General features: G+C 46.3%; 1 protein-coding gene across 15 annotated transcripts in view; it reads left to right on the top strand.

Moving 5' to 3' along the window:
* Window positions 1-8215, top strand: part of PCDH15 (protocadherin related 15) — a 696943-nt gene extending 688728 nt beyond the window's left edge. For 10 of the 15 annotated variants that reach the window (XM_032694772.1, XM_032694771.1, XM_032694768.1 and 7 more), the window contains 5 exons: window positions 732-770; window positions 1562-1635; window positions 3010-3142; window positions 4247-5630; window positions 7590-8215. In XM_032694772.1, coding sequence (XP_032550663.1) covers window positions 732-770; window positions 1562-1635; window positions 3010-3142; window positions 4247-5630; window positions 7590-7786 — 1827 coding nt within the window. In that variant the 3' untranslated portion in view covers window positions 7787-8215. Of the gene's footprint in view, window positions 1-731; window positions 771-1561; window positions 1636-3009; window positions 3143-4246; window positions 5705-7589 lie in introns of all 15 variants that reach the window. The other 5 variants (XM_032694783.1, XM_032694784.1, XM_032694786.1 and 2 more) reach the window with 3 other exon arrangements.
* The last annotated feature ends 16328 nt before the right edge of the window (window positions 8216-24543 follow it).

The following is a 24543-nucleotide window of genomic DNA, read 5'->3' on the forward strand; positions in this document are numbered from 1 at the left end:
AACTCATGGCAACTGAATGCTTTGGATGCCAGAAATATAAAGTGAATCAAAAAGTTGATGAGACGTAAATTCCCTGGGGGCTGATATCCCACATGGCACAGGTGTGACATCCAGGCTGGAAGATTGCTGCTTAACAAGCTGCCAGAAGCAGTTTCCCAAGGAATTCCCTCCACACTTGCTGTGTTTTCCAAAGTCACACCTAATCCTCTTCTAAGAGTCAGGAACTGGGCTACTCACACCTCCCCTGCAGCTCAGTGGGCTCTGTTGCTCTTGCAGCAGCATTTTCTTCAGCAATGAATAACAGGGAGAAGAGTTTCCTTCAGAGCAATCTCATTTAATAATTGGCAAGATCCCCAAAAATACATTTCTGTCATAAAGGTCAATATTTACTGATTTTCTTCCTCCCTTTGCAGAGCTGGTTTGTGTCTCTTAATTCAGTTACAGACCTTAGTCCTCTTGGTCTCTGATGGAAGTCCTTGAATTAAATATTTTAGAGAATCACCCCATAAACTGTGGATTTGAGTTTATATTAGGCAAAGGAAATGGTGAACTGTAAAGGGATTTTAGTACATGAGGTGCTTGGCAGTGTTCTCACAGGGAGGATCCAGTGACTGCCATAAAAAACCTCTGAAGGACCCGTGGTTTTAGCATTTATGTCCACTCTTAAGCACCAAAGACCTGCACTGTAATTGTTACTACCTAATTAACCCCTTTCTCATTTTCTCTTGTAGCAACAGCAGTTGCTGAGACCTTCTCTTCTCAGACCAGAGGTATCACTATTTTTCATTTTTTTTATTATTTTCTAAGTTTTTAAATGGCTTTTACATCATTTCCTGATAAAAACCTGTCTGTCTCAGGTAATTCTTCCCCCTGGCTCTTAGAGAAAAAAGAAAGTTCTGGCATTGTAACCCTATTTATGTTATTTTAATTAAATATCCTAAATTTACTGCATCTTGGTATTTTCAAGGCCAGGTTGGATGGGGCTTGGAGCAACCACGGGGCTAGTGGAAGGTGTCCCTGCCCATGGCAGGGGGTTGGAACTGGATGAGCTTTACTGTCCCTTCCAACCCAAAGCACTCTGGGATTCTGTGGTTTTCCCCATGAGCATCTTTCAGTGACTGCCATGGACTTCATCACGCAGACTGAAAGCTTTCCCAGTTCCACATTTGCAGACAGAGAAATTTCCTTGCTCTCCCACTGCAACCTGATTTTTTTCCGATGTCAGTCAGCTGCTCATTGATTCCTGTCCCTGGAGCTGAGCTGAGCAGTTGCCCTGCTGAGGGACTGGAAGCATCAACACGCTGCTGGGAAGGGCAGAGGCAGCTCTGGATTACAAACCTTTCTGTTTCAAACCTTTCAGCCCCAGAGTTGTTTCCACAAGAAGCAGTAGAGCAAATGTGAGATGTTGCTATCGCGTGATATAGAATAGGGATGGTTTCTGTAGTCATTAGAAGTAATTACATCCTAAGTAATAATAATATTGGTAATTGCATTTGTGCCTTTTTCATCAGACATCGCTGTGTTTGACTGTTTGCACTCACTCAGCGTTTCTCTTTTACAGGAGCTGAGTATGGAGTCTGGAATTGATCCAGGGCAGGAATACTATGGGCAAGATTACTACAGTTATGAGCATGGGTATATTTTCATTTTCCCTATTTATTTCTGAAAATGCTGCTTTTCCAGGCTGGTGATGTTTATTATTACAGCAGCTAATCAGGAGGCTTTCCTTCACCTCGGGATTACTTTAATCTTTGTGTCCACAAAAGCATGCACTGACCAAAAAACTCTTTCCAGAAGTTAAGGGGGTGTTTGATAACTCCTTGCTTCTTTAGCAATCTCATTATTCCGCTTCCAGAGTGTGCTCCCATCTATCACGCTGCTTTTACATTTGTGCTTTGGTTATTTCGTGTGTTTCTGCTGTCTTGGAGATTAATTCCCATCACCTCTTCCCCTTCTGAGTTCAGGGATTAATCCTCTCTGCTCTCTGTTCCCAGCCAGCATCTGACCTTTTAAATTTCCCTCGAAAAACATCATCCTGCCTTGTTCTGATAAAGCCCATTTGACTACAAGCACCTCAGGGGTGCTGGCCTTACGAGGGATTCTCCAGAACTGATCCCAGGGGACCTGTTCTTTCATTCCACAGTTATAAAAAAGATCCCCCAAGAAATCAGGTGGATGGAAGGAAGGTCATTGCACTTGGGGGGTTCTTGACTGATCCCAGAGACCTTGCCATTCTGGTCTGGTCATAACAACTTGTGGCCAGTTGGAATAAAAAGTTTGGGAGTGTGTTGCCACTAAGGAAAAAGGAATAATTATCTTCTCGAGGTAGAGAGAAAGGAGAGAAGTTTTGATCCGTTTGGGATGTGAGCGTGTGCACATCGACAGCCAGGCCAGGAAGGGGACTGTCCCGCTCTGCTCTGACCTGGGGCGGCCTCACCTCAAATATTGGGGCAGTTTGGGGCACCCCAATATAAAAGAAAGATATTGAGCCATTAGAGAGTGTCCAGAGGAGGCAACGAGGATGGGGAAGGGCCTTGATTTGAAGCTGTGTGAGGACACTGAGGGCACTTGGTGTGTTCAGCTGGAGCAGAGGAGACTGAGGGGAGACCTCACTGCAGTTCCAACTGCCTGGGCAGGGGCAGAGGAGGGGCAGGGACTGAGCTCTGCTCTGGGGGGACCAGGGACAGCACCCAGGGAACAGCCTGGAGCTGTGTCAGGGCAGGCTCAGGTTGGATATTAGGAAAAGGTTCTTCCCCCAGAGGGTGGTTGGGCACTGACCAGGCTCCCCAGGGCAGTGGGCACAGCCCCAAGGCTGCCAGAGCTCCAGGAGGGTTTGGCTGATCCTCTGGGGCACAGGATGTGACTGTTGGGGATGGGGCTGTGCAGGGCTGAGGGTTGGACTCCATGATCCTTGTGGGTCCCTTCCAGCTCAGCTGGTTCTGTGATGTGTGATTTCTTGCTGTGTGGGGGGACATGGCTGTGCTGGTGCTCACGAGGTGTCTCTGGCAGGTACGAGCTGCCGCAGTACGGGAGCCGCCGCCGGCTGCTGTCCCCGGCGGGGATGTACGACGAGTACGGGGAGGTGGTGGTGGAGAGCGACGGTGGCTACTACTACAGTCCCCATGGACCCACAGCTGAAGAGGTGAGAGGCTCTGGTGTGCTGAGCCTGCCTCTGCAGCAGGGTGAAGCACCACCAAACCTTGTCAGATGTGTGTTATTATCGATTAGACCAGTGTTCCTCACAGACCAGATTAGTGTCTCTTCCATGCTGAGCGTTGTCTGCCTTTCTGATGATCCCTAAAAGTTTGTGTCAGCACCCCTTTCCCTTTTTCTAGAAACAGAAAGGAATTGCCAAGTTTCTTTGAATATCCACATCTATTTTTCTCCTCAGTTGTAGATTTTCAGTTCAAAGAAAAATCCACGTAGCCTTAGGTAATTCTATTTTATGTCGTGAACCAAATGAGGAGACCTTCTGATGTGTGAAGGGGCTACGGGGAAGCTGGAGAGGGACTGTTCATCAGGAACTGGAGTGACAGGACAAGGGGGAATGGCTTCACACTCAAAGAGGAGAAGTTTAAGTGAGATATATGGAAAAAATTCTTTACTCAGAGGGTGGGGAGGCCCTGGCACAGGCTGCCCAGAGAAGCTGTGGCTGCCCCTGGATCCCTGGAAGTGTCCAAGGCCAGGTTGGATGGGACTTGGAGCAACTTGGGCTAGTGGGAGGTGTCCCTGCCCATGGCAGGGGATGGAACTGGATGATCTTTAAGGTCCAACCCAAACCATTCTGTGTTTCAATGATTCTGTTACTAATATTCCACCGAAAACTGATGCCTTTCCACTGAGCAAAGCAGTACCTGAACTCATTATCATAAATTTCACAACTGAATGTAAAAAAAATTTGAAATGTCAGTGGCAACCGGAAGAAAGTAGAAGTAAAGATTCCTTTAAAAAAATAATCTAATTTTCATGAATCCTAGACTCTTAATCCATTATTAAATGAGAAGAAATAACATTCCCGAGCCAGTATTTTTCCCTGTTGCAGAGTAAGGTAGTTGTGCACTTGCAGCCTATTCTACAAGTAAAACTTTCCTCATAACTTTGGTAAAAAACCCGTTCTATAACAGGTAAGTTAGTTTTGCTGCTGGGAAAAAAATGGTGTGTTTGTTCCTATTGACTTACTTTAGGGTACAGGCTTTTGCTATAACTGTCTTTCAGATGGTAATCAATTCATTTTCGTGATTTGCAGGGGATGAGTCCAGTCAGAGGTGCTCCGAGCAGAGGGATAAGCCAGGCAGCAGGGGCTCAAATAGGAGCTAGACCTTTAGGTGGTGGGATGGACCCAAGGCGTGGTCCTGGACCGTACAGGACCAGCCAGGGCAAAAGGAGACTGAAAGCAGTGATGCATGTGAGTCGTGTAGCAGTCAGTGCTCACAAACCGGTGGGAAGAGCCGAGTCCGCTCGTTCCCGATGGAAGAAAGCAAAGATATTCCCGATGATCCTGCAGAAAGTGAAGGGCAGTAGGAAAGATTCCAGCTATGCCAAGCTGATGTCGGCTCGCCAAGCAGACGGAGACAAGAGCATGATCATCAGGGGAAGCTACTTCCAGAAATCCACAGATGACAGACCTTCCATGAGGAAACTAAATCATGTGTTAAAGCGCATCAGCATCTCCAGGAAACTTCAGGAGCCTCTTGGCAAGGATTTGGCGCGGGGAGAGGAGGAGTCTGAAAGAGAGGAAGCAAAATCGGGAGTTTCAATAAGTATCACAGCAGAGAGTGAGCAGGAGGACAGTGACTATGAGAAGAAGAAGAAGAGAAGGAGACACACCTCAGATGAGTCATCCGAGAAGAGCAGCAGCTCCGGCTCGGAGTCGGAAGACAAAGACTACTTGAAAATAACTCTGGACCAAGATGAAGCCACAGAAAGCACCGTGGACTCGGATGAAGAAACTGGGCAGGATTTGGGGGATTCTGAGGATGACTCCGAGTCCAGCTCCAGCAGTGAATCGGAGGAGGACTCATCTGAAGAGGACGATGACGAGGAAGACTCGGACAGCGACGAGGATAGTAGCCTGTCAAAGAGCTCATCCACACGAAGTTCCTACAGCAGATCAGGGACCAGCGAGTCCAGCAGCATCAGAAGCACTGAAATGTCCAGTATAAAAAGCAGGGGAGGGAGCTCTCATGGCAGAGCAAGACGCTCCAGCCAGAAATCCAGCAGCTCTACTGCATCAGGCAGTGACAGGGACACGAGCTACAGGAAAACTTCAGGATCCAGCTACAAGAGCAAAACCTCCTCCGCCAGCGTCGGGATAGAAGACACCATAGAAGAGGTGTCAGAAGAAGAGGAAGAAGCAGATGAGACAGCACATAGTTCAAGCAAGGCCGTTTCTAAAACATCTGCAAAACCTGGAGAGGGCAAGAAAGGAAAATCAGCTGTCAGTGGTGAGGAGAGCGAGGAGGAGAGCGCAGAAGAGGCTGACACAGATGGTAGTGACAGGGAGGAAACTCTCAGTAAGAACGAATCTTCTGGCTTAGAAAGTGAAATCAGTGGGATTTCCAAAGGTCCCAACATGAAAAGAGTGAAAAAGGGGAAAAAGGTGTCCCAGGAACAGAGTCAGTCTCAGTCAGGTGAGAGCCTGGAGACTGGAGTCACAGAGTCAGAGGCTGCGGGGGATTCCACGTCCTTCTAAAGAGGAGTGACAGTAGGTGCATGGTTTGCAGTGAGCAGTGGGTTTGTTTGCTGTGCCTTCTGTGTGGTCTTTCTACTGACTAGAGATAGCCAAAGAGAAAAGGGCAAAGCTTATTGATTCAGCTTTTGACTGTCTTAAGGATGGAACTGTAGAAAACCAAACTGTCTGAGAGGAATATATATGTTTTAGATAGATATATAGATACATATACATACACACATACTCCTTATATAGAAATACTTAGTGATTCATGGTGGATAAAGATTAACTTTCGTGGAGCAATGGCAGGAAGAAGTGCTTTATTTTCCTGCTGATTTCCATAATATAGATGAAGGTGCATTGTGATGATTCTTGTTCCTTTTGCATCACACACGTCATGGAGCAAAGGAAGGTCGTGTTCTGCAGTGGCTGTGACAGAGCTCACCGAACCTGAGGGCACAAACCCTGTGTTCGTGCATGGGTCTGACACAAAAGGGAACACTGCAGGAAGGAAGTGGGGCAAAACATGGGATTCGGGGGAGAACTCGAATGATGAGGATGAAAACATTTTAAAATCACACATGTTTTCACCTCACAATGCCCTGCTATACATTTGCTCATCTTCAGGTGAGTTCTCTGCTGGCAACGTCAGCCCTGTTTGGAGGGAGGACAAGGGAAACTGCAGCAAAGAAACACTCCCAAAACTGCAGAGCATAACTGGGAGAACTGGGATTGAACTGATTCTGGATCGTGGGATTCAGGTTGCAAACACCAGTGATGCACGAGACAGGGGTGCAGAGGGAGGGGCACCCAGTGAGCTGGGTCAGGAAAGGAAGTGGATCACATTTCCAGACCTCTGCCCTTCCTGCCTAACAGTACAGTGATTTCATTTCATTTTATTGAAACATCTAGTTGAACTGGATTCAGGATCACTTGCCTGCTCCTCTGCATTCCCATACAGCACAACGGTGTAGCTGCACAGGGTGTTTCAGCAGGACTCCTGTTTAAACCAGGCAATCTTTTCATCCAGCAGAATATGAAGAAAATTGTATGTCTTTGCCAGGAACAATGGGAATAGGCATCAGAGTCCCAATTTGTACCGAGTGTGACTTCTCAAAAGCTTAAGAATAATCACCACCCCTTTGTGCCTTGCATGATTTTCTTTCTCTAAAAACTGTCTTTTTTCAGGTTCATGTGTGTTTTGCAGTGGGAGTTAACTGATGGTATCTGCTGATAGTGTTTGCATCATTAATTCAGGAAGGGTAGGAGCTCATTTCAATGTACTGCAAGGAGACATTTATTTTAAAAAGATCAATTATAATTAAAATAAGTAGTGGGGTTTGTGTAATCACTCCGTGGTAATCGCTATTATACAAAGTCTCAGCAGCGTGGAAATTGTTTGCATTAATTCTTTAAAAAAATATATATAAATTAGATAAAATCTGAAGTCTTGTTTCTCCACCATTTTCCATTTAATAGCCAAGCATCTCCATTGATTCCACCAGACTGGAACTGGCACAGAGCCTTATATTGAGCCCTTCTTTTTATAGCCAGCCAATTTTGCCAACGTCGTGCCTGAGAATTTCCCTTGTGGAGGTCCCGAGCTTTTCTCTGCTCGATGTGTCGTGCATATAAAGCAGAGCTGCTCAGTGCCTTTTCTGCACTGAATCCACAATGGAGTCATGGAAGAAAACTTCTAAGGCCTTCCCAGAACTTAGAGTGGTTTCTTGAAAGTGTTGCCTCTGCAGCAGCTTCCTCCTCAGTGCCTTCCAGCTCCCATGCACAGCCCAAGGTGCACAGACCGAGTTAGGAAAAATTGATATGAGTTATTAATTAATTAACAGATAGAAAAAGGGCAGGGAAATGTAAGAAGTGGCAGGGGAGAGATGTAATGGCGTTTCTGTTTCTCATCAAACAGTGGGCCAAAAAGAAAAGGATCAAGTTGATAGTGGACCCGGAGTACGAGACCAGCTCCACGGGAGAGGACAGCGCTCCCGACTCGGGCCAGAGGAGCCGGCTCAGCAACCCCAGCGTGCAACCCAACGTCAACGGGAACATCTACATCGCCCAGAACGGCTCCGTGGTCAGGACCCGGCGCGTCTGCCTCGGCAATAATTTAAAAGCCACGTCTCCGGTGAGGCTGGGGAAACAGTTCAAGAAACTGGACAAGCTGGCGGTGACGCACGAGGAGAGCGTCCCACTGAACACGTTGTCAAAGGGACCTGCTCCCAGTGACAAAATGAACACAAGACCTTGCAGTGTCTCCTTTGCTGCCTCTACTATAGGGGCCGAAAATATAGTAACAAAGCCCGGGGGGTCCAAAATGAAAAGCACAGAAGAGCAGGAATCAGTCGTTGACCACGAGGATGTCAAAGAGCCCTTGGAGTCGCACAGTGAACACACCCAGTCAGACGAGGAGGAGCTCTGGATGGGCCCTTGGAACAACCTTCACATACCAATGACGAAACTGTGATTTTAGTTCCTTTTTTTATTTTCATTTTTACTTCGGTTTATAATAAACTGCGCTTTTTATTGTCACCCAGGGGAGATGTCCGAGGTTTGTGTTGTGCACATCCGTTGTCTACAAACGGCACGCTTTAAACTCTCCAAACACAATTTGCACTCACATTTGTACCGAATAATTGTCCTCCCCACCAGCTCTTTTGACAGGCTCCCATTTCACTAAACAACCCTTGGTTTAAATTAATGAGTTCTTTTGGATCTGGATTTCTTGTTTTAATAAACAGTAAACTACTAATAAATGCACAGCACCATTTGGTTCACTTTTCAGACAGTTCTATACCTGCCTAGCTTGTTTTTCTGTATGGTACTTGTGGCTATACTGTTTAGATTTGGAAATTGTCTATTTATGTTCGAGATTTATTATCCAGAGCTCTGCATTCTGAACTCAGAGTAATAAATTAAAAATAAATCCATGAAAGTCAATGGAGCAAATCCTCGGCTGGCTTAAATTTGAGTAACAATTCCAGAGTCGATAGGGATAGAGCGGTTCGTGCAAACAGAGCACCTCGCTCAGTGCCCAGCTGGAAAACGTGTGGAATCAGAGTTCCTGAAATTACAGCACTTGCCACGTAGAAAAGTAGAACAGAAAATGAAATCAGATAAAAATTGCAAAGAGGAAGGAGATGTGTAGCAATTAATCATATTCAGAGCTACCTGGCCGTGGTTTGTTCATTTTCTTCTGTAAATGAGCTCGTTCCAATTTTCTTCTCCAGTCAATTTTTCATCTTTTCATCTCTTCCCCCATCAGTTCTGTTTGCTTCTTTCTACGGTCTTTAGCTGCAGTTTTTATGCTCCAGCAGTAATTGTCATCCTATGGCTATATTCCCACGAAATAAGCCGGGATGATACACGAGCCTGGGTGATAGAAGTAGGCATTAAAGAGTAATTAATAGGAAGAGGATGGATCCATTTCCAAGCCCAGCTGGCTGTTGGGTTGAGCGGTGCAATCACCATTCCACTCCCATAGTGGTGAACATAAACCTGCTGAAAAGACAAATGGATGGCAGGGGGAAGAGGATAAAAAGGGAATATTTTATGAGGGTAATATGCACAGACAGATCTGTGAAGGGCAAAGGGTGTCAGAACACATACACACACAATCATTTCCCAAACTTTCAGTGCACATTACTTGGAAAATACACACCATAAGTTTGGGCATGTGCTTCTGATTTCTCTCTGTACCTCAGAGTAACGAGTTGTTGTGTCACAGCTTGAACAGGATGCTGAGAAATGCCCCTGTTTGTAGTCACCAATATGATATAAGACAGAAAAAGTATCCTGTTGTGTTGTGCCAATTTTTTTTCAGCATAAGATCAAACTAGCTGCGGGAATAATATGGATTGTTCCAGAAAGATTGGAAGAGTCGACACGTGCGATCAGTAAGGAAGTGATTGGTGTCATCCTTCTTCCCCTGTTCTACAGCTGAAGCTTCACCACAAGATGTGGGTGGGGATGGTTCTGCTCTGGCAGGAAATGGACTTGTGCTGCTGTGCTCGTGTTTGCTACCCCTTTTCCACAGGTTCTCCTCCTCCAGACCCCTCGGGATGTGTGTCTTTAGGAGCCGTTCGCATGTTCTGCCGATGTAAACGTGACCTTTCTGTCAAATACCTCCTTCTCCAGCTGAGGTTTCTGACCAAATATTTTGAGCAATGGTGCTTGTTTTTAGGCATGAGAAATGCAATGTAGCCTATCACACACAAGGGGAAAACAAAAACCCCCGGGTGTTTCTTTTTCTTAACTCTTTTATCTTGGCATATTTGCACTTGGTACCTAACAAAAAAAACCCAGCTGTTTGGAATTTAGCTGGAGGCTGGACATGCACATAAGACTGATGGAAGAAAGAAAAAAAAAATCTATTCTTTGAAATAACTAGTAAAATGTTCTATTTTAATCCTGTTTAAGATACTGTTATTATTTCACTCCCTGATTTTTGTTGCAGAGTCTGTCAGTTCTGTTCTTACTAATATTTCAATGTGCTTTGGAGAGAAACATTTTCTCCCAGCTGCTCTCAATTTTCTGAGGGAAAACCAAGTTGTTTCTTTATTTCTAGAGACTCAGAACTCTACCAGCTGTAGCTCTGAGAAGGATCCTCAGGCTGGACACTGGTGGTCAGTAGTGCTGTCCGTGCTTCTCAGAGGTAAAACCCCTCAACACCATCTCCTTTGTGCTGTCCAAGCACTCAGAACCTTTCTCACAATGCAAAGAGCATAAGAAATTCCACTTTTTTCAGCACTGGGGGGCTGTGTTATCTAAAATTTTAGCTCGATTGTAGCTAAACTTTCCAAAACACTGTTGGCTTTGTAAAATCTTTCACGTGTGGGTGGGAGGGGGTGGGTGTAATTTTTTTTCTTTTTTTTTATTTTCTGTGGATGTAATCCTGTAAATTAATACAGAATCCCCAGCTTTGCTTTCTGGGGATGGCACACTGACAGAGTGATCCAGTCAAAAAAGTCACTCCAGCTGTCCCTTTGGGAAGCCAAGCATCAGCACTGGCTTTGGATACAGTAAGTGGAATAACAGATCTGTGTCTGGGGATATAATTTACAGCTATTTAACCACTGAAATTTGTCAAGCTGAGGCAAAGCACGAGCAGCTTCCCCTGGGTGGCAGAACTGCTCGCTGGCTGATGGATCAAGGTGATAATCATCAACCCTGCCATTGATTTAATTTGGACACTCCTCCAAGCAGGCACTGAGGATTTTGAGGTTTAGCACAGCACCTGCTACGTTTTTACTGGGAGGAGGATTCTAGTGACCGGTTGTGGGGCTGTGTAATTCCCACTGGGAGGCAGCACAATAGAAAATAGAAATAATTTTGGTTTCTCCTTTCTGTATATACTACAATGGGCAAGACTGTAAAGCCCCACAGTTCTGTCAGGGACCTGTTGGGAAGCTTAAAATATTTCTGTATTAATGGTGAGTAGTCCTTGCACCCAGGATTTGGTGTGAGGGCAAGGACAGTGGGGTGGTGGAGGGTGACATGTGTCTCTGTCTTGGTGCCTTCTGCTGCCAGAGATGTCCCAGCACATTCATTCAGCATCCCCCCACCACGGGCTGAATCCTTCCAGAACCTGCTCATGTAGCTGGAAAACTTGCCCAGTCAGCAAAATGGAAAAGTGCTTGGGAAAAAAAAAACAAACAGTGAATTTTTAGCAATGGGAGAACAACACCATCCTGAGACAAATTTCAGCTTATGTGGTGGACAAACACATAGTGGGAATGGGCTGTTTTGGACCAGTCCCAACCTGCTGACCCCCCAAATGCTGCACGAAGAAATGGGGACTTGAAGACACACCTGAAGGACGGGGCCATCCAGGGGGACCTGGACAAGCTCCAGCAGCGGCCCCTGGGAATCTCAGGAGGTTTAACAAGGCCAAGTGCTGGTGCTGCCCCTGGGTCAGGAGAATCCCTGGGATCAATCCAGGCTGGGGATGAGCAGATGGAGCAGCCCTGGCAGAAGGCCCTGGGGGTGCTGGTGGGGCAGAGGCTGGACCTGCCCCGGCCCAGAAACCCCCCGTGCCCTGGGCTGATCCCCCAGCGTGGGCAGCAGGGCAGGGGGGGATTCTGCCCCTCTGCCCCTCAGGGGAGACCCCCCTGCAGAGCTGCTCCAGCCCTGGGAACAGCACAGCAAGGACATGGAGCTGCTGGAGCCAGTCCAGAGGAGGCCCCAAGAGGATCTGAGGGCTGGAGCAGCTCTGCTGGGAGGAAAGGCTGGGAGAGCTGGGATTGTTCAGCCTGGAGAGGAGAAGCTTTGGGGTGACTTAATTGTGGCCTTCCAGGGCCTGAAGGGGCTGATAAGAAAGATGGAGAGAGACTCTTTCCAAGAGCCTGGAGTGGCAGGACAAGAGGGAATGGCTTCCCACTGCCAGAGGGCAGGGTTAGATGGGATATTGGGAAGAAATTGTTCCCTGTGAGGGTGGGGAGGCCCTGGCACAGGTTGCCCAGAGAAGCTGTGGCTGCCCCTGGATCTCTGGAAGTGTCCAAGGCCAGGTTGGATGGGGCTTGGAGCAACCTGGGCTGGTGGGAGGTGTCCCTGCCCATGGTAGGGGTGGGACTGGCTGAGCTTTAAGGTCCCTTCCAACCCAAACCATTTCTGTTTCTGTTTCTAAGTTACCATTGACTGTCTCATGGTTTATAGCCTGTGAAAGACTTACATTTATTACAAAGTATTGATAAACCTCAAGGTCTGATAAACCCAAAGAAGGTGCAGTTTCTCAGATGAATTTTGAAGGCAGCTGGTGCTGAAAAGCCCATCAAACGAGGACTGAGGAGTAGTGCCTTTTTTCTTTATTACTGGAAGAGGAGAGTTTCAGTCATTTCCCCGTGTGGAGTGGGAGCAGTGATCCCAGCTGATCACATGATAAAGCTGTAGCAGGGAGTTGGATCAATAGTGTAGCAACAACATGAGCAGAATTGGGTAATTCACTCGGAGTGTCACAAAAGCGAGGCTTTCAGGGTGGCACAGCTGGAGTGGAGTTTATCTTTCTGGCAATGATTGTTGTAGTTTATGTTTCTGGCAATGATTGTTGCTCTTTATGGGATAAAATTGTATCGATCCTTTCACTATCACCCAGCAGGAGCAACTCCAACCCTGCTGCCAGCCCCACCCAACCTGGCCTTGGACACTTCCAGGGATCCAGGGGCAGCCACAGCTTCTCTGGGCAACCTGTGCCAAGGCCCCCCCACCCTCACAGGGGAGAATCTCTTCCCAATATCCCCCCTAGCCCCGCCCTCTGGCAGTTTGAGGCACTGTGGGCAGAAAGGGGATGTTGCACAGACCTGTTGGTTTTAACCAATATTTGGCTTTCAGGAGGTCCTGTTGAAACTCTGGCTCTGGACAGGCTGATCTTGCTTGGAGGGGAAATTATCTGGTAAGTTGTTTGTGCTGGATTCAACTGGATTTGGGAAAGGGACAATGTGTGTGCAGTGACTGTTTCACAGCTTTTCAAAGGGCAAAGACAAGATCCTGCATCAAACCGTTAAAAATCTTTGTCTTCGCCTTCACAGCTCTGCAGAAGTGCTTAAAGAATAGAAAACATCACCTTTTTAGGGCCACAAAGCTAAAATTAACCTTTTTTAGCGTATGCCACCCTAGATTTTGTTCTCTGCTCCCAGAAGACTGTGGGCATGGTACCAAGAGCAGGTTCAGGGTTTACCTGTTTGCAGGGCAGGTGTTCCCTGCAGCCCTGTGGGTGATGGAGAAGTCCAGTCAGAGGTTCTGGGGGTGATTTTGGGGGAGCCAGGGACAGGATAATTACAGAGGAGGGCAGCTTTGGTGCAGAACTGAATGTTGTGTGACAATGGAGTGAGGTTTAGTTCTGTTTCAAGAGCTTAGGGAGAATCATAACACCAAAGTTTACAGAAATGCTGCTTTGCTGTGATTATTTTTGGTATCTGAGAAAGAATTATTTCCTCAGTAAAGGTCACCAGGGGAAGTTGCATTAAGGTCAGTATTTAATCTGATTAATGTTTCACAGGTAGAAAGATGATTACTTTCTAATGTATTGTATTTCAGACATTAGACAGCACTGCCCTCCCAGCATTCACAAAGAGCTCCTTTATTCTAATTTGTTGCCTCAGAAATGTGGGTGAGAGGCTGTTTTAATGAAAAAGGGAAGTTTTTAAATACATAAAATCCTGAGCAGGGTCTGCCCTGATATAGCATCACACAAAGGGAGAGGGAGTAAACAAAGTGGTGAATGCTGATTAATCACCACAGTTTAAATGAGGAACACAAAGTTTAAGGGGTAAACTCAAAACTTTATACCATTAGCAAGCCAAGTGAGAATAATAAGTGTTTGTCTCTTCCTTCAGTTTAATCTACTGATACACATTTTTGCCTTGCAGACTGAAAATTCTATATAGTGACATTTACCAATATGCATAAATTAATGGAGTCTGAGGATGTGAATTCTGAGGAGGCACCAGGGCACAAACCTTGAAAGACCTTCCCTGTGTGGTGAAAGGGGGGTGGGGGTGGGACTGTAAGGCCAGGAGAAGCACAGGAAGGGGAGGGATGCTCCCAGGTCTCACATTCAGAACTGTGCTTGGCTGAGCCAATGCTTCCTTCTTAATTTCCTTGCCAAAGGTGAGGAAGAGCAGGAGAACCAGGACTCTGCCCAGGGCATGGAGAGATACAGGGTACCACGCTGGGCACTGGGCTGCCCAGACTAATTAAGCTGCCAAGATGACAAATCACAGTCCAGACCTGAGGAACAGCCCTGATTTGCTCTCGTCGTGCACATCCACAGACACCCTCCCATGGCCCTTCTCCTTCTCTGAACGTGAGCCTTGGCACAGAATATGGGATAAAACAGATCTTCCTGTTAAAACAGGCTGTGGAGAGACTGCTGGAAATGAAAGGTGGATATTCTGATTGTGAATGGAATGTACCTCCAAGGGGAGGACATGCCATGGCTGTGAGGGAACACAGCACACAGGCTGGAGGTGCAGCTCCATGGAAGCCAGAGCGTGTTTCTTACCCCTCTGTGGGGGCAACACAACAAAACAGCCCCTTGTGCCAAAGGTGTTTGGGGTAGCAGGAGGCAAAGTGCTCAGCTGGATCTCCACAAAGGCAAGCAGGGAAATCCCATGGATTTCAGCAGCTGCTCTGGTTCTGTTTCCAGCCTCCTCAATAATCTGCATGTCCTCAGACTAATGAAGACATGGATGCTAAAGGAAAAGAGGATAAAAAGAGCAGACAGCAAAGCTCCTGAGGTTTAGGCAGTGAAAACACCCCATCTGCTGCAAGGAATCACCTTGAATCCTTGTGCTTCCTTCCCAGCATCCATGCACCTCGTGTTGCAGGAGGGAAGGGAGGGCAAAACTTGCTTTTTAGGGATTTAAAGGGAGAAGTGTAGAAGTGAATGCAGAAATAGGCTGTGATATACATTTCAGTGCTCTTAGTTCAGCCTCTAGAGAAAATATCACAGATTCATGGAATGGTTTGGGTTGGAAGGGACCTTCGAGACCATCTCATCCCACCCCCTGCCATGGGTAGGGACACCTTCCAGGTTGCTCCAAGCCCCATCCAACCTGGCCTTGGACACTTGTAAATATGTTCTCTTGTTACAAGTTGGAGGCAATGACATCTAATAAATCGTGAAGCAGGAGCTGTTGGCAGCACCCTGAGCACAGGTAAGTGCAAAAGTGCCACTGCCACAGCTGGGAGGGGGGAGCTTTCCTGAATATTAGACCTTTTTTTGCTGATCTATAGGCTTCTTATAGAAATTTTTCCTAAAAAAGGGCAGAAAGAGAGTCTGGTCTTGATACTTGGGGTATCCTAATACCAGAATAATCAGTCCCATGATGTGACAGGGGGGCTCTGAAGGGGTAGTGTTGACCTTAAGTCCTTCTTGAGGAAACTTCCAGCTTTGGCAAAAAGAAAAAGGGGCTGCATTTGCCAACTGAAAACAAACCATCTCCCAGAATTCCGTAAACTGGCATGGAATATTTTTCCCATGTGCTGGATTTTGTGCTGTAGCAACTGAGGGCCTGTTGCCTTCATCTGGCTCAGGTAAGTGCCCAAGCACAACTTGCCCACTGAGCCTTTGCCTTGGTTTCCCTGCAGATCATTAGGAATGCAGGGATTCCTTTTGGACAGGGGCTGCATGTTACCAGGATGGCATCCTTGATTCCCATCCTTCATAGCTTCTCCTCCAAGAATCATACCCACTTTCTCTTGCCAACTTTTTTTCTTTTCTTAGGGACAAATTGAAAATATTCCTCCACTGTTTGTGGCTGCTGAAATGCAGGTTTCTGGTTGCATTTAAAAACTGAGGAAGTGGGTTTTCCAGAGAACTGGAGGGTGTCCCTGCCCATGGCAGGGGGTTGGAGTGAGATGATCTTTAAGGTTCCTTCCAACCCAAACTGCTCTGTGCCTCTGGGATTCTAAGAAGAGACCACCCAGGGACAAATTTTGACATCAATTCTTACACATCCTTAGCAAAGGGGATTTCTGTGGGGTCATTTCATATGAGATTGTGGCTCTTATTACTGATACATATTTTAGAAGCTTTAATAATACATGAAAATATAAATGACTACTGGAAGTCCTTTTATTCAAGCAGCAAAATGCTGCATGAATTTATAAAAGAAGTCTCTCTGAAATAGAAATAACAATGAAATAACTACAAGGAGGCTTGGTTTGAAGTTTGAACCTGGTGTAGTGGAAGGTGTCCCTGCCCATGGCAGGGAGTTGGAACAAGATGAGCTTTAAGGCCCTTCCAACCCAAACTCTTCTGCAATTTTATGATTTCTGTGATTCTAAACCTCCTCTGACACCTCTTCATGTTCTCATGGAACAGCAATAGTGTGTGAGTTTGGTTGGTCTTTAATCCCTCTCCATCTTTCTATGAAAGGTTTGGTTTATATATAAATGAAAAAACAAAATGTCTGGTCAGATTTGGGGAGATCTCATTTACAGTTGAATACAGCTCAGTGTGGCTGAACTGAAGAGGAAAATACAATCCCCAAACCAAGCATTTATTCTCTTTCCTACCCTACATTAAAATAGAACTTTCAGAGTTACCTTTTAGAAAAGGTACAGGAAATAAGTGTTGAGGTTTTACAGCCCTGGTTAATAACACCTTTCCAGAATCGTCTTTGTAGCTGAACCCAGAGAAAGGAGTGTTAGTTTAGATCTTATGGCATCACTAAAATCTCCAAAGACAACCAACCAAAGTTTCTGCATAGAAATAGAATAGAATAGAATACCCTGAGTTGGAAGGGATCCACAAGGATCATTAAGCCCAACTCCTGGCCCTGCCCAGGACCACCCCAAGAATCTTATAGCACTGCTTCTCATTAGCTTGGAATCCCAAAGGCAGACTGAAAACAACAGAAATTCAGAACTTTCAGCAATTCAAGTTCTTCTCAAACTTACTGTTTTATTTACAGGCTTGACTGGGCTCGTTGTATTTGGCAAAGAGCCCTGTTCTCCACGGCCATGCCCGTGTCCTTTGGTGAGTGCTCACTGCAGCACCACTGCACCCATGTGCATCCCTACCCCAGATACCTGGGCAAAATTAGCCCATCAATAATTAGTTTTCCAGCAGTTGTGAGATACTAATTAGTTCTCCTAAGATTTGAAGACCTCTTTTTTTTTCTTTTTTTTTTTTTAATAATGTTCTTGCTACGCTCCTGTTTTCAGTTTTATTTCCTAGGGAAACAACGCTGGCACGAGTGCAGTGTCCACCCACCCGCCAGGATAATTCCCAATAATTTCTGAACCAAATGACCCATTTCATCCCAATTGGATGGAAGGGTAGGAAATTAATCAAATTTCCACAAGCTGTGGTTGTACATCCAGCAGGAGATGGGATGTGCCCGTTGCTGCTGCACTTTGCCTGGCAGAACATTCCAAACACTGTCCTCCAGCAGAAAAAAAACCCCCAAAACCCTTTGACTTTTGGTTTTAGATAGTGTTTTGAAGATATAATAGCAATTTAATGTGTTGAGTAAGAACAATTATTTGCTCTCTTATAATGAGAATTATGACAGCTGTGTAATCTGAGTTTTCTCCCCACTAAAATGAAGCTCTAATTAAAATGATAATGTCTCTTCTTTGGAGAAGCTTTTAAAGTAGCTGTGAGGTCACCTCCACCTTTGTTTGAAGTGGCAGATCATTCTCAGCTCCATTTTAGTCCCTATCTCCCCTGACTTTCACCATAAACCCACCACCTCCCACTAAATGAAGCTGAGTTTCAATTAGAGTTTTCAATTAGGGATACTCAAGGTTTCTCTTCCATTTTAGCCAAGAAAGGCACTGTACAGGGACTTCAGGGGGATAGTTATTGACTATTATATTAACTTCCTAGACACTGATAGTTATTGACCCTGTTATATCCATTTCCTTAAAGGTAGAGGGAACAGAGCTTGTGTTTCTAAATCTTGATTTTCAGTGCATTGTCTTCCCTAAACCCTGAATGCTGATAAACCTTATGATGTGCTGTGTCTGAGGTGTCTGAAGTGGAGTGATGTTTGTACCAAGCTTTCACAGGAGCCAAGTGCTAGTAAGAAGTACAGAAAAACACAGTAAAATATGGCCATGTTAACAAAAACCTTAAATTGTGCTTTTGTTCTCCTTCTGGCCACTTATAAAGCATTACTCTAAGGCAGATGTGACTCTGGGAGGGCTCAGGCTGAGCAGCACTGGGCCATGCACCTCTTCCCTCTCTCCCAGAACAATTCCATGCCATTTTCCCCAGCCTGTCCTGTGACCCTCTGACCCTCCACCTCTGCCAACTCCTGGCTCCTGCCCTGGGTGTGCCTTGGCAGCCCCCCGGGTCCTCCCAGCCCTGGAGTGTCATCAGAGTGGGTCATATGATATATCATCTATGAGTGGGCAGCGTTTCGGTTTGGAATTTCTGTCTAAAGTGCATCAACCAAGTCTCTTAAGTCGTTAATAAGAACTAAGAGGATATTTGCAGCATCACACCAGGAGCTGGAAGGAGCCAGGGCAGCAGCTGGACATGAACACCAACTGATACTCTGAATGAATTCTGCAGATTAACAGATTAAAAATTTAAAGCCTAAAATGGGATTTGCAAATGCAGCAGCAGAACAGATTTACTCGTCTTTTCCCTCTTCCTTGAAATTCCTTTCCCCCTCTAAAGTTGTAGGAGAGTCCCCCTTGTGGTACAGGCCAGAAAAGCAAGACTGTGATTTTACCTGGTCGAATTTTCCCACCTGATCTGCAAGTTAAATCACAGAATCATCCCAGGATGGTTTGGGTTGGAAGGGACCTCAACTCTCATCCAGTCCCTCCCCCTGCCATGGGCAGGGACACCTTCCACTAGCCCAGGTTGCTCCAACCTGGCCTTGGACACTTCCAGGGATCCAGGGGCAGCCACAGCTTCTCTGGGCAAAATGCTGCCCTCCCTGAAACCATCAGCATGAACAAATCATGACTTTTCTTGGAGAGTTTTTTTAATTTGTATTAGAACATTAGGGCCGATTTTCTTCCACTTATCACGGCTCTGAAGTCACAGCACATGAGCTGGGGCTGCATCACAGCCTCTGCAAGATGTGGCACTGGAGGGGGGGGGCACAGAAGGTGGGAAAGGTGTTTTACAGCATTTTTTTCAAGTCTGAAAAGCTGAAATTGGGAAGCTGAAAAAAGTCAGTGGGTCACAGGATCATAGAATTGTTAAGGTTGGAAAAGCTGTCCAAGATCATGGAGTGCAACCCTTAACCCAGCACTGCCGTGTTCACCACTGACCCCTGTCCCCAAGTGCCACATCTACACATCTTTTGGACACCTCCAGGGCTGGGGACTCCAAACCTCCCTGGGCAGCCCCCGCCAAGGCCTCACCACCCTTTCCAGCAACAAATTCCTCCTCCTGGCCAACCTGAGCCTCCCCTGGCACAGCTGGAGGCCGTTCCCTCTCCTCCTGTCCCTTGTTCCCTGGGAGCAGAGCCCGACCCCCCCCCCGGCTCCCCCCTCCTGTCAGGGACTTGCAGAGCCAGAAGGTCCCCCCTGAGCCTCCTTTTCTCCAGGCTGAGCCCCCCCAGCTCCCTCAGCTGCTCCTGCTGCTCCAGACACGGAGCTTTCTCACGTATTCAGGTTTGGTTTTATTGAAGTGTAAAAACATGAGTGTGTGTGGGATGCCTGATGGAGCTGGGAATCAGCATTTGCCTGGTGTTCATCTTACAAAGAACACCCTTTCCAGTGGGAGTGTTAATGATTTATCCACTGATGAGCTGTTCGGGGCAGTTGTGCTTTGTGGGCTGCTCCAGCTCCCTCACAGAGCAGAGGGGTTTTCCTGAGAGGCTTTTTTTGGCCACACATCTGGTTCTGACTCTGCCAGGTCACTCTGTCCCCTGCACCAGTGTCACTGCATCCAGCTCCAGGTGGTAGGGAAAAGGACCTGTGGGGTTTGCAGCATGGTTTTAAGGCTGAATTAGTGTTTAGGCTTTCTCACTTGCTGATAAAGAGAATTCCTCTCCTTGGAGGGAGGATCCTTCCTCCCTTTCCTTTCATTTAAGGGCTATAAAGTCGTTATATAAACTCACTTAACATGGTGTTGCCTGTGAGGCCTCGCCCTCACCTATCCCTGGGACCCTCGTCCCTCCCTTCACCTGGGACCAAGAACAACCCATTGGACAATCCCAGAATGATTTGGGTTGGAAGGGACCTTAAAGACCACCTCTTTACAACCCCCTGGGTGGCAGGGACAGCTTCCAGTAGAGCAGGTTGCTCCAAGCCCTGTCCAACCTGGCCTTGGACACTTCCAGGGATTAGGTGCAAAATGGATGGGGCCTTTTTTACCTGTTTCATAGACTTTTTCACCTGTTTCCACCACCCTGTGCTTCCTGCAGGTCAGTCTCCCCTTTTCTCCATGTGAGCACAGGATAAAACCTCCAGATGACCAACAGCCTTTCTCCCAGCTCAAGTTATTTGGCAAGATGTGGGGGAAGAGGGATAAAACAGAGACAGAACTCAATACCAGACTCTTTGTGCTAATGCTCTCCAGGAAACAGCTCATTTGGCACTTGGGTGCCTGACATAGCCCTGGCACAGCTGCCCAGGGCAGGGGTGGAGTCCCCACCCCTGGGGGGATTTAAAAGCCATGTGGATGTGGCACTTGGGGACAGGGGTCAGTGGTGGGCTGGGCAGTGCTGGGGGATGGTTGAACTCGATGATCTCAGAGGTCTTTTCCAACCTGAATGATTCTGTGAGATCATTTTGGTGTGACAAACCTTGTATTCAAGCCAGCAGCACTTAGAACCACTTTTACCATTATCATTGATTTTCCATTTCCTGTGTTAAAGTTTATTTAATTAAATGAGAAGGTGCTGAAAGTTGTGTGTATTCCCTCCTTAAACACACTGAGCTCCTCACCTCTGTGTTTGCCTTGTTGCAGTTCATTATCCAGGAGGCTGCAGCAGATCAGGGCTGGGTTAATAGTTACTCACAAGTGGTGTGAGGAGAGGCTGAGGGAGCTGGGGTTGTTGAGCCTGGAGAAGAGGAGGCTCAGGGGAGACCTCCTCACTCTCTGCAACTCCCTGATAGGAGGGGGGAGCCAGGTGGGGGGTCGGGCTCTTCTCCCAGGAACCAGCAGTAGGACAAGAGGGCTGGATCTTAAACTGTGCCAGGGGAGGTTTAGGTTGGATATCAGGAAGAAATTCTTTACAGACAGGGTGATCAGCCATTGGAATGGGCTGGGCAGGGAGGGGGTGGAGTCACTGTCCCTGGAGGTGTTTAAGGTGAGACTGGATGTGGCATCAGTGCCATGGGCTGGGAACCACGGCGGGGTTGGATCAAGGGTTGGACTTGATGATCTCAGAGGTCGTTTCCAATGTGGTTGATTCTGTGATTCCGTGATCCAACGAGGTTCCAGGTGAGATGTGGGCATTGAGCTCCTGCTCAGAGCATCTCTCACGTGTGCTGTGGAGTGACAGGGAGCTAAAATGAGCAATGAGACCTTCATACCTCCCCAAAGAGCTCTGCAGGCCACAGCCTGGGGGAGTTGTCTTAGGTGCCCCTACATTTAGTGGCATTTTTTTTGGTAAAGATTTGCATTCTGGAATAGATATTCCTCATTTTCATTGCAGAGACAGGACATTCCTGTCTTGCCTGAGGTAAAAGGCCAAACCAGGCTTTATTTGGGGATATAGGCAGTTTGGGAAGTTGAAGTAGCCTTTGGATAAAGCATGAAGGTCCAAGATGCTTGGGATTGGGAAGATGAGGGGTGACCTGCACCCCACACCCAACTTCTGAGCCCTCCTTTTGCTCAACTGAGCTGGAAAACAAAGCCAGTAAAACCAGTCAGCTCTTGGGAACGGGGTGAGGGTTTGTTGGGTGGAGCTTTTCCCAGACAAGAAAGCCCTAAGGAGGATAATCCCGGTGGGAAAACTGAAGAGAGATATTTTTTTTGGTCCAGATTAGAGGTCCCTTAATGGCCAGAAATGGTTTCTGGGCTGTCCCCAACCGGTGTCGCTGCTTTGTGCAGTGTGAGCAGGGCCCAGAAGGTGTCACCACAGGACAGGAGGAAAGAGCCCGAAATCCTCTTGAAAACCAAGAGGAGAGAACCAGATCTATGCAACGACCAGCCCAGGCAACCTCGAGGCATTTATATTTAGAAAACTGTTGTGTTATTTATTTATTTTTTTTTAATAATTAGATGAACATTAACACAATTATGGTAAGAGAGAAGCCAAAGATGTGGTAATAGTTGCAACATTTTCTTTCCAGGGAGGATTTTTTGGTTAAGATTTGAATTCTGGAATAGATATTTATAAGTCACTTGCAAGGCAGAACTGAAGACTATTTTTGAACAGTCACACAAGCAGCCATGGGAAAAACCTCATTTTTACCCATAAAAGGAGTGGTCAGATGGTCAAATGAGTGGGTTTATTAAAAACAAGCAGCATCCTGTTCTTGTTTTTGCCTTGTCTGTGGCTGTTCCTCTCATTTTCTCTGAAGTGCCATAACTTTCACAAGTTTCTCATTTTTAATGGAAAGATTAAAAGGGTCATTTTTAAAACATAACGAGGGGCAAATAAATAAAGTGACTTTTTCTTTTGCAGAGTCAGACTTGAAAAAAAAAAATGATGCAAACAAATCTCTCCATGATGTATCAGAAGAATCCACTTGGGACTGACACAGGCATCCCTGGAAGCTTTATGGGATCTGCAGCTGGATGTTTCGAGGTATTTTTGCTGCACTTACTTAACCCTTGAGCCCCCAGTTTCCAGCTCTCCACTGGGAGGATAAAACAGGAACTTCAAGCAGCTCTGCCCACTTTTTCCGGTAGAAAATCCCAATCTCTGCACAATATCCCAAGGAATTAAATTTATTTACCAGGAGCAATAAGAATTTGAATGTAGTAATGGGGGAAATCTGTGAGATGTGCTAAAAATTGGGGAATTTTGCACATTGTGACTCCTTTGGAGAAAAGATTCAGGTCTATCCATGCTGTGCTCCCTTGGATGCCTTCAACAGGGCACATCCCTACTTTGCAGGAAACCTGGATGAGTTGGGCTCTTGCTGACTTGTTTCTCCACCTCATTCCTTCTCACTGCCCAGAGAAGCTGTGGCTGCCCCTGGATCCCTGGAAGTGTCCAAGGCCAGGCTGGATGGAGCTTGGAGCAACCTGGGCTAGTGGGAGGTGTCCCTGCCCATGGCAGGAGGTGGGATGAGATGGGCTTTGAGGTCTCTTCCAGCCCAACCCATTCCAGGATTTTATTTCTATTGCCCCACAGCTGGTGCTTCCTGGGAAAGCCCCTCATATGGAGCATATTCTGAAGGCATATTAAAGTATAGATTTCAAAAATTCAGGCTTGACAATGTTCCAATGTCTATTCCACACTTGACTTCAAGGAATTACAGCCCAGCCCCAAATCTTCCAAAGGGACACTGACAAAATAAATCATGATTTTCTTACCTAAGGGCATCTCTTAATGAGGGAATTCAAAAGGTTATATATAGAAGTAGGAGCTATAAAAACTGAGTTATGTTTACAATGTAAATGTTTACCATATAATCCAACCTGTTCTTGCCTCTTGGCTGCGGCCTGGCTGGTTATTTTTAATTCTCCCTGTTTTCAGAGCATCTTCATACACTTCAAATTTATCCCTTTCTACATGGAAAATTTTATCAATGAATAATTTTTTTTCAAGGATGATATTTGCATTTTTTAGAGAAAATACTATGAAGAAGTGACAGGGTTAAACTGTGTCTCCTGGGGTTATAAAGTTGATTGCAAATTTAAAGGAAAATTAAATCATAGAATCATAAGGGTTGGAAAAGACCTCAAAGATCATTGAGTCCAACACTTGTCCATCACTAAATCAGGTTCCCAAGGACATCTATGTGATTTTTGGACACCTCCAGGGATAGGGACTCCACCACTACCCTGGGCAGCCTCTTCCAATGCCTGACCACCCTTTCAGTGAAGAAATTTTCCCTGATATCCAACCTAAAACTCCCCCCTGAAGCAACTCACTCGAACTGATTTCTGTTCAGTTTTATCATGCTGAAGCAGTTTTTTTGGAGGAATAAGGAAAAATTCGTTTTTAAAAGGCTGGACAGGAGAAGATTGCAAAGATAAGAGTGGAGGCAATCAGTGCAGGGGCAAAGGCAACATAATTAACAGCAATCAAAGGCACTCTGTGAAAAATAATTCCTGCGAAGCAAATACGAAATCTATTCTGGTGGGGTCAGAAATTTAATGAAAAAAATTAACTTTTACCAGCAGGGCTGAGAAATCATTTGCTGCACTTAATTAAAGCCACGGGAAGGAGCTTCTCCTGGGGTGTTAAATCAAGACTAGGCAGAGCATTCCAAGAGGAGTCAGCCCTTGATGTTGGGAGTGAATCTTCCAGCCTTGGGGAGCCCCTCTCTGT

This window comes from Chiroxiphia lanceolata, chromosome 8, assembly GCF_009829145.1.
Source record: "Chiroxiphia lanceolata isolate bChiLan1 chromosome 8, bChiLan1.pri, whole genome shotgun sequence".
NCBI lineage: Eukaryota > Metazoa > Chordata > Aves > Passeriformes > Pipridae > Chiroxiphia > Chiroxiphia lanceolata.